Source organism: Pieris brassicae, chromosome Z (assembly GCF_905147105.1).
Source record: "Pieris brassicae chromosome Z, ilPieBrab1.1, whole genome shotgun sequence".
Taxonomy (NCBI): domain Eukaryota; kingdom Metazoa; phylum Arthropoda; class Insecta; order Lepidoptera; family Pieridae; genus Pieris; species Pieris brassicae.
The window spans coordinates 3,859,513-3,875,456 of record NC_059680.1 but is presented as its reverse complement, the minus strand read 5'-3'; the positions used below and the strand labels follow the sequence as shown (position 1 = coordinate 3,875,456).

The 15,944-nt window shown below is 33.5% G+C and overlaps 1 protein-coding gene across 2 annotated transcripts in view; it reads left to right on the top strand.

Annotated features, from left to right (window-relative positions):
- Window positions 1–15,944, top strand: part of LOC123718416 — a 50,930-nt gene that overhangs the window by 26,431 nt on the left and 8,555 nt on the right. For both annotated transcript variants that reach the window (XM_045674863.1, XM_045674864.1), the window contains exons 11-18: window positions 57–9,365; window positions 9,443–9,694; window positions 9,835–10,299; window positions 10,453–10,625; window positions 10,984–11,077; window positions 11,631–12,261; window positions 12,992–13,158; window positions 15,550–15,759. In XM_045674863.1, coding sequence (XP_045530819.1) covers window positions 57–9,365; window positions 9,443–9,694; window positions 9,835–10,299; window positions 10,453–10,625; window positions 10,984–11,077; window positions 11,631–12,261; window positions 12,992–13,158; window positions 15,550–15,759 — 11,301 coding nt within the window. The remainder of the gene's footprint in view (window positions 1–56; window positions 9,366–9,442; window positions 9,695–9,834; window positions 10,300–10,452; window positions 10,626–10,983; window positions 11,078–11,630; window positions 12,262–12,991; window positions 13,159–15,549; window positions 15,760–15,944) is intronic.

Below are 15,944 nucleotides of genomic sequence, written 5' to 3'. Positions count from 1 at the left end.
ATGTTATATTTTACTATTTTATTTACATTTAAATTAAATAACATTTTGTTTTTCAGCTGTAACAAAAAGCATTTTACAACATGTTGAACAGTATATAGAAATTACTGAAATTATAGAGGAAATATCAGCGATAATTAATCTAGGCAACGTCAAGAAAACAAAAGAAATTGCACAAGAATTACGCGAAAGCCTTACAGCTGATAATGCACAGTCTATGGATGCATCCGAAGAACTGAAATACTGCCCTGTTTCGGAAAATCAAGAAAACTTGGCTCAACGTCTACAAATATCATTGTCAAATATTCGGGAAAGTGAACTACTATCTTGCGACACACATGTAAGAAAACACATACTCGATGTCGTTACTAAGTTACAAGACGACTTAAATACTATCACTAGCACAGAAAAATTAGCTAGAAGTGCAAACATGAACAATATATCGCAAGATCCAGGGATTGAAACATATGAGAAATCCAGTCACAATATAGATTTACTCTCAATTAGTAATGATCAAGAATGCACTGCTCAAGACCTGTCTATCAAAAAGCATCATGAGAAAACAAACGCTGTTCCAGTCATTCATCAAATTGAAGATACTATAGCGTGTATCAGTGGTATTATTGTAGAAGAAATTTCAAGTAACATTAAAAATATTTACCCAGTCATGGAAAATATTTGTCCCATATTAGAAGAGCTTAAGCTTAATGTTGCAATGTTGCAGGAAAACATAGAAAGAACTGAATCACCTATATCTGATATTTCAGATAGTCCAGTTCAGAAAGCCTTTACTAAACCTTTGCGTGATTTAGAAGAAAACATTATTGTTTTGAATCATTTAATACTCGAGTCCTTAAAAGGTACTACAGAAAACGAAAATCTACAAACGTTAGGAGTTCTTGCAAAACCACTTCATGAATTACATATTACATATCAAATTTTGCAAGAAAATGTCATATCACAGTACGAGAGTTTATCATTTTTACAACCAAACATTAACTTTGCAGCAACAGAGCAAATCCTACATAGCTGTGTTTTGTTAGTACAAGAACCACATGAAGTAGAATTTGCTGATGAAATGTCTACTTTAGAAGATATATCTTGTATTAAAACTACTGCTGATTCCATATCTTCGGATGTACTAGCTGTTGCTCAAGATATGCAAGTTACACCAGAAGAATATTACACAAGCCATAAGCAAAAAGAAACTGAATTAGACGAATTAGCCACTCAACAAGTACAAACACAAACTATAATGAAAGAAAATATTTCCGTTTCCATTGAACAACCACTTAAACTGGAACACGAAATTTCGCAAGAAACAATAGTCTTTATTGATGAAGAAAATAAAACAAAAGAAAAAACAATGACAGAACAAGATGCTTTAAAAAAAATTCAAGTATCAACAGAAGAATCAATAAGAAAGGGTGAGGAACTTGAACAAATTGATGTGCGAGAAATACAAGTTGACCTGGAAAAATGCATCGAAACTAGTAAATCCAATATTTCCTCAACAGATGATGATCAATTCAAATCTGAACAGACTATTGTACAAAACACAATTGATGAAAATATTAAAAAAACGGAGACAAATTTGACAGAAATAATTGAAGTATGTGTTGAATCTAAAAACGATAGTGATCTGAAAGTCCAAGTTCCGACGCAAGAGTGCCTTGAGACAACGGAGGAAAATATATCTGTACTGATTGATGAAACTTTCGTACTTGAACAAGCTGCTGCACAAGACACACAAATTACGTTGGAAAAATGCATCGAAACTAGTAAAACCAATATTACTTCATCACATGATGATCAATTACAATCTGAACAGACTATTGAACAAGACACAATAGATGCAAATATTAAAAAAATGGAGACAAGTTTGACAGAAATAACTGAAGAATGTGTTGAACTTAAAAACGCGAGTGATCTGAAAGTTCTAGTTCCAACGGAAGAGTGCCTTGAAACAACGCAGGAAAACATATCTGTACTGATTGATCCATCTTTAGTACTTGAACATGCTGGTGCACAAGACACGAAAATTACGTTGGAAAAATGCATCAAAACTAGTAAAACCAATATTATTTCATCACATGATGATCAACTCAAATTTCAACAGACTATTGAACAAGACACAATTGATGCTAATATTAAAAAAATGGAGACAAATTTGACAGAAATAATTGAGGAATGTGTTGAACCTAAAAACGATAGTGATCCGAAAGTCCAAGTTCCAACGCAAGAGAGCCTTGAGACAACGCAGGAAAATATATCTATACTGATTGATCCATCTTTAGTACTTGAACAAGCTGCTGCACAAGAAACACAAAATACGTTGGAAAAATGCATCGAAACTAGTAAAACGAATATAACTTCATCACATGATGATCAATTACATTCTGAACAGACTTTTGAACAAGACACAATTGATGCAAATATTAAAAAAACGGAGACAAATTATACAGAAACAATTGAAGAATATGTTGAATCTAAAAACGATAGTGATCTGAAAGTCCAAGTTCCAACGCAAGAAAGCCTTGAGACAACGGAGGAAAATATATCTGTACTGATTGATCAAACTTTCGTACTTGAACAAGCTGCTGCACAAGAAACTCAAATTACGTTGGAAAAATGCATCGATACTAGTAAAACCAATATTACTTCATCACATGATGATCAACTCAAATCTGAACAGACTATTGAACAATACACAATTGATGCAAATATTAAAAAAACGGAGACAAATTTGACAGAAACAATTGAAGAATGTGTTGAACCTAAAAACGATAGTGATCTGAAAGTCCAAGTTCCAACGCAAGAAAGCCTTGAGACAACGGAGGAAAATATATCTGTACTGATTGATCAAACTTTCGTACTTGAACAAGCTGCTGCACAAGAAACTCAAATTACTGTGGAAAAATGCATCGAAACTAGTAAAACCAATATTACTTCATCACATGATGATCAATTACAATCTGAACAGACTATTGAACAAGACACAATTCATGCTGATATTAAAAAAACGGAGACAAATTTGTCAGAAATAACTGAAGAATGTGTTGAACCTAAAAACGATAGTGATCTGAAAGTCCAAGTTCCAACGCAAGAGTGCCTTGAGACAACGGAGGAAAACATATCTGTACTGATTGATCAACCTTTCATACTTGAACAAGCTGCTGCACAAGAAACTCAAATTACGTTGGGAAAATGCATCGAAACTAATATAACCAATATTACTTCATCACATGATGATCAATTACATTCTGAACAGACTATTGAACAAGACACAATTGATGCTAATATAAAAAAAACGGAGACAGAAATATTTGAAGAATCTGTTAAACCTAAAAACGATAGTGATCTGAAAGTCCAAGTTCCAGCGCAAGAGTGCCTTGAGACAACGGAGGAAAATATATCTGTACTGATTGATCAACCTTTCATACTTGAACAAGCTGCTGCACAAGAAACACAAAATACGTTGAAAAAATGCATCGAAACTAGTAAAACGAATATAACTTCATCACATGATGTTGAATCTGAACAGACTATTGAAAAAGACACAATTGATGAAAATATTAAAAAAACGAAGACAAATTTGACAGAAATAATTGAAGAATGTGTTGAACCTAAAAACGATAGTGATCTGAAAGTCCAAGTTCCGACGCATGAGTGCCTTGAGACAACGGAGGAAAATATATCTGTACTGATTGATGAAACTTTCGTACTTGAACAAGTTGCTGCACAAGACACACAAATTACGTTGGAAAAATGCATCGAAACTAGTAAAACCAATATTACTTCATCACATGATGATCAACTCAAATTTGAACAGACTATTGAACAAGACACAATTGATGCTAATATTAAAAAAATGGAGACAAATTTGACAGAAATAATTGAGGAATGTGTTGAACCTAAAAACGATAGTGATCCGAAAGTCCAAGTTCCAACGCAAGAGAGCCTTGAGACAACGGAGAAAAATATATCTGTACTGATTGATCAACCTTTCATACTTGAACAAGCTGCTGCACAAGAAACACAAAATACGTTGGAAAAATGCATCGAAACTAGTAAAACGAATATAACTTCATCACATGATGATCAATTACATTCTGAACAGACTATTGAACAAGACACAATTGATGCAAATATTAAAAAAACGGAGACAAATTATACAGAAACAATTGAAGAATATGTTGAATCTAAAAACGATAGTGATCTGAAAGTCCAAGTTCCAACGCAAGAAAGCCTTGAGACAACGGAGGAAAATATATCTGTACTGATTGATCAAACTTTCGTACTTGAACAAGCTGCTGCACAAGAAACTCAAGTTACGTTGGAAAAATGCATCGAAACTAGTAAAACCAATATTACTTCGTCACATGATGGTCAACTTAAATCTGAACAGACTATTGCACAAGACACAATTGATGCAAATATTAAAAAAACGGAGACAAATTTGACAGAAACAATTGAAGAATGTGTTGAACCTAAAAACGATAGTGATCTGAAAGTCCAAGTTCCAACGCAAGAAAGCCTTGAGACAACGGAGGAAAATATATCTGTACTGATTGATCAAACTTTCGTACTTGAACAAGCTGCTGCACAAGAAACTCAAATTACTGTGGAAAAATGCATCGAAACTAGTAAAACCAATATTACTTCATCACATGATGATCAACTCAAATCTGAACAGACTATTGCACAAGACACAATTGATGCAAATATTAAAAAAACGGAGACAAATTTGACAGAAACAATTGAAGAATGTGTTGAACCTAAAAACGATAGTGATCTGAAAGTCCAAGTTCCAACGCAAGAAAGCCTTGAGACAACGGAGGAAAATATATCTGTACTGATTGATCAAACTTTCGTACTTGAACAAGCTGCTGCACAAGAAACTCAAATTACTGTGGAAAAATGCATCGAAACTAGTAAAACCAATATTACTTCATCACATGATGATCAACTCAAATCTGGACCGACTATTGAACAAGACACAATTGATGCAAATATTAAAAAAACGGAGACAAATTTGACAGAAACAATTGACGAATATGTTGAACCTAAAAACGATAGTGATCTGAAAGTCCAAGTTCCAACGCAAGAGTACCTTGAAACAACGGAGGAAAATATATATACAAATTACAATTTAAAACATAGTAATATTATGCAAACAATGGATTCTTTGTTAAAGGAGTTACATGAAATTCTAATATCTGGCAGTGCTACTAATGTCGAAAAGACAGATTCCTTACAAAATATGTTGGAAGAGTTTCAAGTCCAAATAATAAAACTGAAAAGCATGAACATAAAATATGCCGGCGACACTCTCAATGAAACAATAGACGATTTAGAATGCAGCGTGAGAAGTGTTCAACTTCTGATTAACGAAAGTAGTCCTACCGATCATGTTATAGAAGCAAGTTCATCGATTGAATTATTAGTTAATACTATAAGGGAAGAAATAAGCAAAATGCATTTACAGGATACCACGCTTGGAAAGCATGATATATTGGAAGAGTGCATAAGTGATACCGAAACAACTTTATTATTGTTAGATAAGGTTTCAGAGACAACTACAAATCGTGATGATATTTTAAAAATAATTAATGATCTTAACACCGTTAAAGATTCAATTAAAACTATAAAACTAAGTTTTTCTATAGATGAAGAAACTGTAATAGAAAGGGGAATTGAAATTCTGCAAAGCTTAGATATTATTGAACAACAGCTATTTACTATTGAAGACCGTATAGAGAAGATGCCTTCAGTGGACGCACTTACTCGTGACACCATTATAACTGCAGTACATTCTGTTTACACTAACATTTCTAATATCAGAGGGACAATTTCAAACATTAAAAAGTCTTATATTTATCAAAATTATGGGAAACCATCTGAAAACTTACTAAAGGCAATTAAAAATATTAATCACATTAAAAGTATTGATAACAATCATAATTGGATATCAGTTACCAAACATTGTCGAAATATATTAAATCATTTTGAAGAAATCAAATTTTATATTAATCTTGATAAAACTGCCCGGCAACCAAGTGATGCGTCACTCACAAAAGTAGTATTAAATGAATTAAAATTGCTTTTATCTAATGTTGTGCTAACTAATATGAAAGAGTTTCAGTCACTTTTACGAAATAGTGTTGATACGGTTATAGAATACATTGAAGAATGTATACACAACATAGATAGCGTCCCCGTTTTAGAAGTACGAGAAAAGATTCCAATTTTTAAAGAGTTGACAAGAAGGTTAATATACTCTACAAATGAAATACTCGAAAAGTATGCACATGTGAATACTCTAAGTGTTGACACGAATGCAAATGAACCTGAATTCAATGGGATTTCTACTTCAGAATCACAATATGCATCCGATAAAACGATAATTTTAGAATCTCATAAACCTGACTGTATGGAGGTAACCGTGGTACAGCCAGTAAGCGCGCTAAACAATTTTGTTTCTCATATAATAACTGAATCTTCTTTCTCTAAAGACGATATTCCTCCTAATACAGAAATTCAAACTGGTAAATATAATAACATAGAAAAACAATTAATTAAAGATGGTGTTCAACCAATAATTGAACATTTGATAGAAGAAGCCATTGATAAAGTAACATTATTAAGAATAGAAAATGGCAATACTCAAGAATTTGGAAATGAAGAAGATATTAAAAAATACCCTAGAAGTCAAAATACTGAATTAAAATGCCTAGATGAAACTAAAGTAAGTAAAAATAAACAGGAAATAACATCTTCGCATATTTTAAATGTATCTTTAGGTATAAACGAAGATTTAAAGAAAGATAAAGATAATCAAAGTAACCAACAACATGAAGCTTCAAAAGAAACCTTTGATGGAAATTGTAAAAACATACAAGAAAATTCATTAATTTTAAAAAGAAGTGGAAACGAAGAATTGAAGTCATCACATTCCGATAGTCAAATACAGGACAGTTTAATAGAAACCCGTACAACAAAAAAACTGGATAGTGAAGCAAAAAGCCTTACAGAAAAAGAATTATGTACTGTGCATTGCTATGATAAAAATGGCGAATTAATTAGTCCAACCATCAATAGTACAAATAATATGAAGGAAAAGGAAAAAAACACAATACTTGACAAGGTATCATTCGACAAACATAAGATGAACGATCTTGAAAAAAGTTGTACCGAGATTGGAAAAAACGATTCAAGTTTGCTAGGTGTACTACATGGAAAACTCGAAGTCGTTGAAAACATTAACTCAGAAATGGAATGTAAGGAGAATCAAATCAACACTGAAACAACTAGAAATTCAGCTGAAATATCTACACAGGAATTAGGAATATCTAATATTGGAATTGAGAAAGTTCTCAATGTGGATATTACAACTGAAGAAAACAACGAAATCGTAGATAACCAATCTTTACAAGATAAGGATATTTTACATCCTCAACTAAACAAAGATTGTATTCCAAATGAACTTGAATGTAACTCTAAGGCTTTAAATGAAGTATCAAAATCACTAGTCAATCAAACTAACTTTGACTTTGATGAGAATCTAGTTATTGAAGAAGGAAAGCGGAGAATTCGAAAAAACGAAACTCTTAATGAAGTTAATAATAGAAATGAACTACAAAATGATATAAAAACGCGACCACTTAAGTTAAATCTTCAAGGGCAGCAACTTTTGACGATGGAAAACTTAAATTACTCTAAAGGTGAAATTATGATAAGTAATGTCGAATTAGAAATTTTACAAGCTACTGCAAGTGAGCAAAATATAACAGACATACAAAAAGATTTCAAAAATATAACATTGTCAACTAATTTGGTGGATAGAAATGATGTACTTGTTATTCAAGACCAGAATACATCGAAGGAACATGTACAATCTATTGAAAGAGATAAGCAAGAAAGTTTTTTGGAAATGAATACAATATCACAGAATGATAAACAGAACCTGCTAAGTCTTGAAGAAATGACTATCTGTCCAAGTATTCAAGAATCCTACGAGAAAGAAATTATTTCTGATACAAATGAATTGAAAGAAAATGTATCAAGTTTAGTACCAGAACAAAACCAACAGAACAAAGCCTCTAGCAAACATGATAAAGATGACCAGCACACTACCTATAATGAACTAAGAGATGCCAACACTGCAGTAACTGCAAGTACAAACTTATCTCCTAAATCTGATACGAATACAGAGAACAATAGAGAAGAAATCTTTACGGTATCATCTGATACACAAGAGTGTGACTTAGATAGAGAAATCAAAAATAATATCATTAAAGAAGAATCAATTTGCCAAGTTTCACAATCACGAGAAACAGTTGAATCAACTTCACTAGGAATAAATACTCTTAGTGATACACGAGACGAAATTAGTTCGGTAAAAAATAAAAAAAGGACGCAATCTAAATTAAAAACGAATGGATTGTCAAAAAAACTTACTACTAAAGAAGATGATAGTGAAAAAGACATTGGCAAGAGTAATGACATAGAAGTGTATGAACGGGCTAAAATTATTGATGATGTTGCTCGCCAAAAAAAACAAGATGATACTGATAACCAATATGAGGTGGCGGTATCAAAAACTCTGTCATCTTTGAACGCGGAAATACTGGACAACAAAAATTTTGAAACTGTAATGAATCCAACACAAAGCATTGATACTAAGTATCAAACAACTACGTCAAAAGATGTAAAAACCACACCATATACAGTAAAGGAAAAACCCCAATTTATTGATCCAAACTTTGTAGACACTAGTATGGGATTCTTGCGGCCACCTACATACATTTCAAAACCGTTTGAGGCAGAAAATTTCTTTACACCAGAATTAAATACTTATACATCTACATCGAACGTATTGTACAAGGCATCAAGCCTTATCGGGGATCACCAAAGTAAGTCAATGTATACAGGAGACCGCGAAAAACAATTAGAAACACAACTAAGCACTAAGGCTACTAGTGAATCGAGAAGTATTTATTCTGAAAAGAGAGCGAGTTCTATACGCGATCTCAAAAGAAAACCAGTTTTTACTACTCATTTAACAAACAGGACTGCAGTAGAAGGTTCTAGGGTAAAACTCACTTGCAGCGTTTTATCTTCAACAGAACCTGTGCTTAAATGGTATAAAAACGGTGTGTTGTTGGAAGACAAACATAAATACAAAATCAAATTTACTGACGGCTTAATAACAATGGAATTATTAAACGCATTGCCAAGCGATTCTGGTGATTACAGTTGTACTGTAGACAATGAACACGGTTCTATAACAACTTCGGCCAAATTAAAAGTTTATCCCAGCTTTGAATCTTCACCAATACCTCCAACCTTTACGAGGTCAATACGAGGTAAGGTTATAGGTATACTATTTTAATTATTGTTTTTGACTATTAACAAGCTCTTCTATAAAAATGTTTAATTTCAGATGTTTATCACAGAGCTGAAAATGAACTTATCTTGGAATGCCGAATACGAGGGCAGCCCTTACCCATAATTTCTTGGTTTAAGGACAATAAGCCTATCGCTTCTTACGACCGCTATGAAGCCTCTTATTTAGCTGATGGGCTCTGCAGGCTCACTATAAGTTCACCAAGTATAGAGGATAGTGGGACCTATACATGCAAAGCCGAAAGTGCGGTATGGTCAGATCAGATCACACATGTAGTAAATTTTGCAGGTAATTATATATTCTAAGTATTAATTTTTTTTCTTTTAATTATTTAATAATGGATAGATAGATCTATATATCTAGCCTGCCACGATATATGCACGAATAGAATGACGGCGGCGCCTGTTTTAATTATTCTAAATTTTCAGATGCTACTCGCATTGATTCACATATCTCAAGTGTTGAAAGATTACGTCTTAGCCACGACACTCGGCGGCCACACTTCACTAATGTTTTAAGTGACTACAAAGTAATTAAGGGTGGCACCATAGGGTTACAAGTGGAAATCGGTGGAGCACCGACAAGAGTAGAGTGGTTACGGGAAGGGTCTTCTGTGACAGAATTAGACAAGAATGCGCAGACATTCGTAGATCATGGTATATATACCCTGGCTTTGAATGATGTGTCGGAAAGGCATTCCGGATTATACACATGCAGAGCGTGGAGCACGCATGGAAATGTGGACATGAATGCTGAGATAAGTGTGGTTCAACCGAACGAGATTGATGGTAAACCAGCAGTAATTGTAAGTCGACCCACGAAGGATGTTCTCATATCTGTTGGGGAAGACATAAACATATCTTTTAGAGTTCAAGGGGAACCAAGGCCAAAAGGTAATGATTTTTGATATATTAGAAAATTACGACGAATTAGAATTAGAATAATCTTTTGAAAGAGAAAATGAAAGAAATGCTTAAGCACTCTAATATAATGATGCTGCTGATGATGTTTCTGTTTCTGGAGTGTAAAATATATATTTCTTGCAGTCTTTTTCCTGAAAGGAATCCGAGATATAACTAACAGCCAGCGTGTTTGCAAGATGACATCAGATGATTACGTAAAATTCACAATGAAAAGATCTGTAATATCAGATGCAGGTACCTACTGTATCCTGGCAAGAAATGTCTACGGATGTGATAGAGCTTTTGTAACTGTTGTGGTACGTGCTGTCTATTATATAAGACCATCATATTATTTCCATCTCCTTGGCTTAATATCTCATCTGTACATCAATACGATTTATAATAATAATTAGCGCATAGTAAACGAACGAGCTTTCACCAAGTAACTTTTTTTTTGGTAGGCTATTTATCTTCTAACTCGTTAATAGTGCGTCGGCTTGAAATGTTTTGTCATGGCTGTGATAGTTTTTCCGTGATTAAAAAGCTAATCAGCAACATATAGGTACCACAAATATTTCAAAATGGTATATTGTAATTATATAAAAAAAAATGGTTAACTAGCTGTTTAACAAGCTAGGCGCTAGTTAGATTTTTAATATTAAATCGTGTTTATAGGTACGACAACGTGCGTCATCAGATAATCTCATATCTGACTGGACATATCCCGCGGAAGACCCGACCATCATTGCCACAGAAAGAAAATATAAATGTATGTTTTAGTGATTTATTTCTGGTATTATTAACGGAATTGTAATTACTTTTATTTATATCTACATATTTTATTTATGTTTATTTATTTACATTTTATATCAATAAAAGTACAAATAAAACCAGGTAATTTACGAGATTAGGCAGACAATGGATATCTATCTCTTCCAGAAATTCCCAGAATAGAAACTTATATACTAAGGGAAGTACTCAAGTTTGTAACTAAGTTAACCAAAATAAATTAGAGTAAAAATATAAAATTATACAATAACGAATCTAATCGTTGCGTGAATCAAAAACATCCTTGTTAAAATATAATGAGATACTTCCGGATCCGAAAGAAATTTAAAAGCTAAACTGATACCAAACTCATTTTTCTACTACCATTGATAAATCCTACGAACAAAATGTGCTACTTTCTATAATTATTGGACACCGTAAATGTTACAAATGACATTAAAAGCTATAATATATAATTCGTTTATTGTTTGCATATATTCGATCTTGGAGAAGTGCCAAATGTTAAGGTCGTATGTAAATAATTTATTTTGTAGCCGTGCCCGGACGTATACCGGGCGAGCCAAGTGCAGTGGATGGTGCAAACAACTGGGTGGCCCTTGTCTGGCCAAAGTCAGACCCTCAAGAAGCAGCTCCAGTCCTTGCGTACCGAGTAGACTCCTGGCTACTTGGAAAAGAGGGTGGTGCACGCTGGATAGAAATGGGAATAACACCTCGAAATACCTTTGATGCATTTAACTTAAAACAAGGAGAAGAGTACCACTTTAGGGTAACACCAAGAAATAGATATGGATGGGGAGAATCAGTACAAACATCGACTCCTATCGCAGTTGGCATCGCCGGCGACAGGCCGGAGTTCATTGACATTCTACCTGGTCTATTAAAAGTCCTAGTTGGTGAAACAGCAAATTTAAGTTGTAGCTTCAAAGGCAAGCCGACCCCAGTGATTGCATGGATGAAGAATGGTAGCGAAATAGAGGAGTCAGACAAAGTCAGGAGTAGACAGAACGGAAACGTGTGTTCGTTAACGATAAAAAATGTGGAAATAGAAGACGAGGGTCGGTACAGCTGTGAAGCGACGAACGCTCATGGACGGGCATCAACTTACGCGAGAATGACTGTGATCACTGATAGACAAATATGGGAGGCTGACGCAAAATTGAAGAGGTAAATATATCGTAGTCAACACTAATGAGTCCCCATAGTCCCCATGTGCATTAGTTTTTTAATTAACATTTTTATGGAAAAAGAATTTTTAGCCCTAACCGTAAATTGATTAATTTAGTAAGCCAGTTATGCGTTACGTGATACGAGCTGTATTGAGGTAAAACAATTTAGGATGAATTGAACGCACTGTGATTGTTTTGCGAGGGTACGGAATGTTGACAGACACCGCTGATATTATGCGATATAATAACAAACGATTTATATCAACAGAGGAGTTAGTTAATGTTTAATATCATTAAACATAATCAATTAATGTTTATTTTTATTTTTTGTCTCCTATGCGTTCAATTATCTCACATTAAATTCCTTTTTTTAAACTTTATCAAATATGTTCACCCGAATATTTCTTGGACTATTTGTAGTGCATATATTTAAATAATAATGTTAGTTTAAATAATCTTTTATATTTAGTAATTGTATTAATCGGCAGCCTAGTTATTGAATAATCAGTAAAACCGTGATTTGAGAACTGGCAGTGAATGTAAAATTAGAAAAATTTCATATATATTTCTCTAATTACGTACATTGTGTTACCTATATGAATAAATGTTTTGTGAATTTTGTAATGTGTGTACTTTTTAAATATATATAATCAATTCATTTTACCTTTTACTATATTACCTAAATGATATTTACGGGATAACACTATTATTTATAAATAAACTTCCAGAGAAAGGTCTGCAGATGCAACAGGTGAATATCCACCTCAATTCACAATGCGGCTGAGGGATCGCCGTGTTCAAGCCACGTATCCTGTAAGACTGACATTCCAAGTTATAGGGAGCCCAACTCCGAACGTGACTTGGTTTAAGGATGGTCAAGAAGTCACTTTTGACAGTAAGTAATGCTTTTCATGTCGATTCAGCCACGGCATTTATTGACATGGGCATGTTATTAGCGTATCTCTGACCTTTGTGACGAACATCGCTAATAATTCCTAGCTTCTGGGTACGATTCTACGATTTCATGATTACTAGGAAATACATACGATTCATGCTGATCACTTGCTCAAAAAATATTAATAAACGCAGCAGTGTCTTCACACACATTACACATATTTTGAATAAAATAAAAAAAATATATAGTATTGTCTTTCTTCTAGTATTTCTTTTATTTTTTTAAAATAGCTTTTACACATTAAGAAAACACTTTTTAAAGAGATTGAAGCTATGTTTTAATGTACTAAATATAAAGTACTTGCGAAAGATAAAAGATTATTCCCAAGATTGGTACGCGAAGCCATTGAAATAAAAAAACACCCCAATTTCAATAGAGAAGACGGCCTAAAATTACCAATCACCTGGGATACACCAAGACAAACAATCCGCGAAAATAGAGGACACCGTGAGTAATTTCTGCAAAAACCCGTCACCTTTTAGTCGATATCAACTCCGGGGAAATAAATACAGATAACACAACTTTCTCTATAGCTGTGATACTTTTGACATTCATCACCTTTTGTCTTCAGTCACCGTGACCACGCACGCGTGTAAAGCACGCGAAACATCGGAAAAATTTAAATTTAAAATTATGTAAATAATTACAAGTTTATAATAATAATACATAGCTTCAATCCATTTAAAAAGGGTTTTCTTAAAAAATATATATTTTGATGTAGTGTATATGCATACCATGCGGTGATTATCGTGCACCTCTGGCCCCACGATGCATATTCATCTGTAGGTTTTATAGTAGACAAATCTACAGTTAAATTGTTTCAAATATTCGTTTGCCCAAAAATCAAGCATGGAAGACAAAACCCTCGGTATATTAATAACTGATTAAGTAAAGTTTCACTTTGAAGAAACATAAAGTAAAATATTACCTATTGTTGTGATTTGCACTAGAATTTATTTTAGATTTTATAATGCAAATATTCTGAGATTAATATTACTTTTGAAACTTGATTCAAATCTCTAGCAAAGCCGGCAAATTGTAAGTGCCTCGTTCCGAGTAAAGGCACTCACGTGCCCGTATTTTATTAAACATTACATTACCATATTCGTTCATTTCAGACTGTTGACGTCTTCTGCTAGCCCTCCTCCCTAAACTCGGGCAATGTGCCCCGCGCTTTGCCATTTACCTTTACATTTTATTTTGGCTAAGCCGCTGACTTTAGTTCTTCTACAGATCTCTTCGTTTCTAATTCGATCGTGAACAGAAACACCGAGTATAGTCCTCGCCATAGCTTGGTGCTTACTTCGAAGACGGATTCTTCGATTGATCTTCTTCTCAAAGATGGATCAATCTAATTAAATTGAATGGCCTCGGTAAACGTATTCAAACACTACCTTGAGAATTGAGTTTCCCAATGTTACTGGAGTAGGCACGGTATAGACGTCATTATGAAAAACTGTCTGCCTTTTATTAATTTTTTGTAACCAATATGCAGAACAAACAAACAAGTTCGATATAACACGGTAAATGATTATTGCACGTTACTCTCGTAGTAAAACACGTTTCTTGATGATTAATATTGATTCCTTATTTGTAACACTAGCGCTTGGTTGCGAGATTTCCAAGTACAAATATACAAAACAATGAAGATATCAGAATGATGAATGTTTTAGTTTTAAAAAGTTAATGTAAAAGCCAGATAAAATGTAATAGCTTTAAAATATGTATTGTAAAATTTTGGAAAATGAATGCGATGTGATAAAACTTTATTATATTATTAGGTGACCCGCCGCACTTTGTATCGCCTAACAGTTAAATAACATCGTGTTACAGATTAGGTGAACATAATTTATGATTTTATGAAAGTAATATAATGAATACAAAACAAAATATTTCCTTAATTACAATACGGTAAATTCACTACTAACTTAATAAATCAAAACAAAAACAAATAACTGTCTGAACGCATGCGAAATGTTTAACAACCAATTTCTATAATCATTATACAATACTGACATTATTCTTCATTTTTTAAATCTAAAATACGCCGCTACTCGAATATTGTGGTCCTATATCGACCTTTATATACGTCTTTTTATTTGTGGGGAGAGTTTACCGTATCGACGGGAAGAACATTAAATATTTAAAAATTGAGAAACCCATAAATATTTGGTATTGGATTCTTTTTTTCTCAATTTTACAATGTTCTTCAATAGTTATTCAGAACGAAATTAAAAACCACGAAAATCGATACAGCCGTTCTTAAACTATAAGTTTTCGAACACACCGATTTTGTTTTAAATATTAAGATTTTCTAATTTCTTCAATCAGGTCGGAAAACTTCATACAAGGACGAACACTTTCACACACTAGAGATAGCTCCGACCACGCTTGATGATGGAGGATTATACGAAGCTTTGGCAAGAAACAATAGTGGTGCAGTCAGCTGTAGATGTAGCCTCGTAGTAGATAAAGGCATCAGAGCCTATGTTGCACCAGAATTCTGCTGTGGCCTTGAACCCTTGTATCGTTTAAATGAAGGTAAGACTTGACTGTCGTTTGATTCCCTGTAATAATAGAATTGCTTCCATGTTTTGACTATACCGCGATTTCTTTTGATTCTAAACAAACTATTTTTAAGTTATACTTCTTTTGGCGGGTTAGGGAAATATGATGAGGGGATTTTTTTACGATGCGCCGTCAAAAAGTCTCCCTTTTTATTAGCT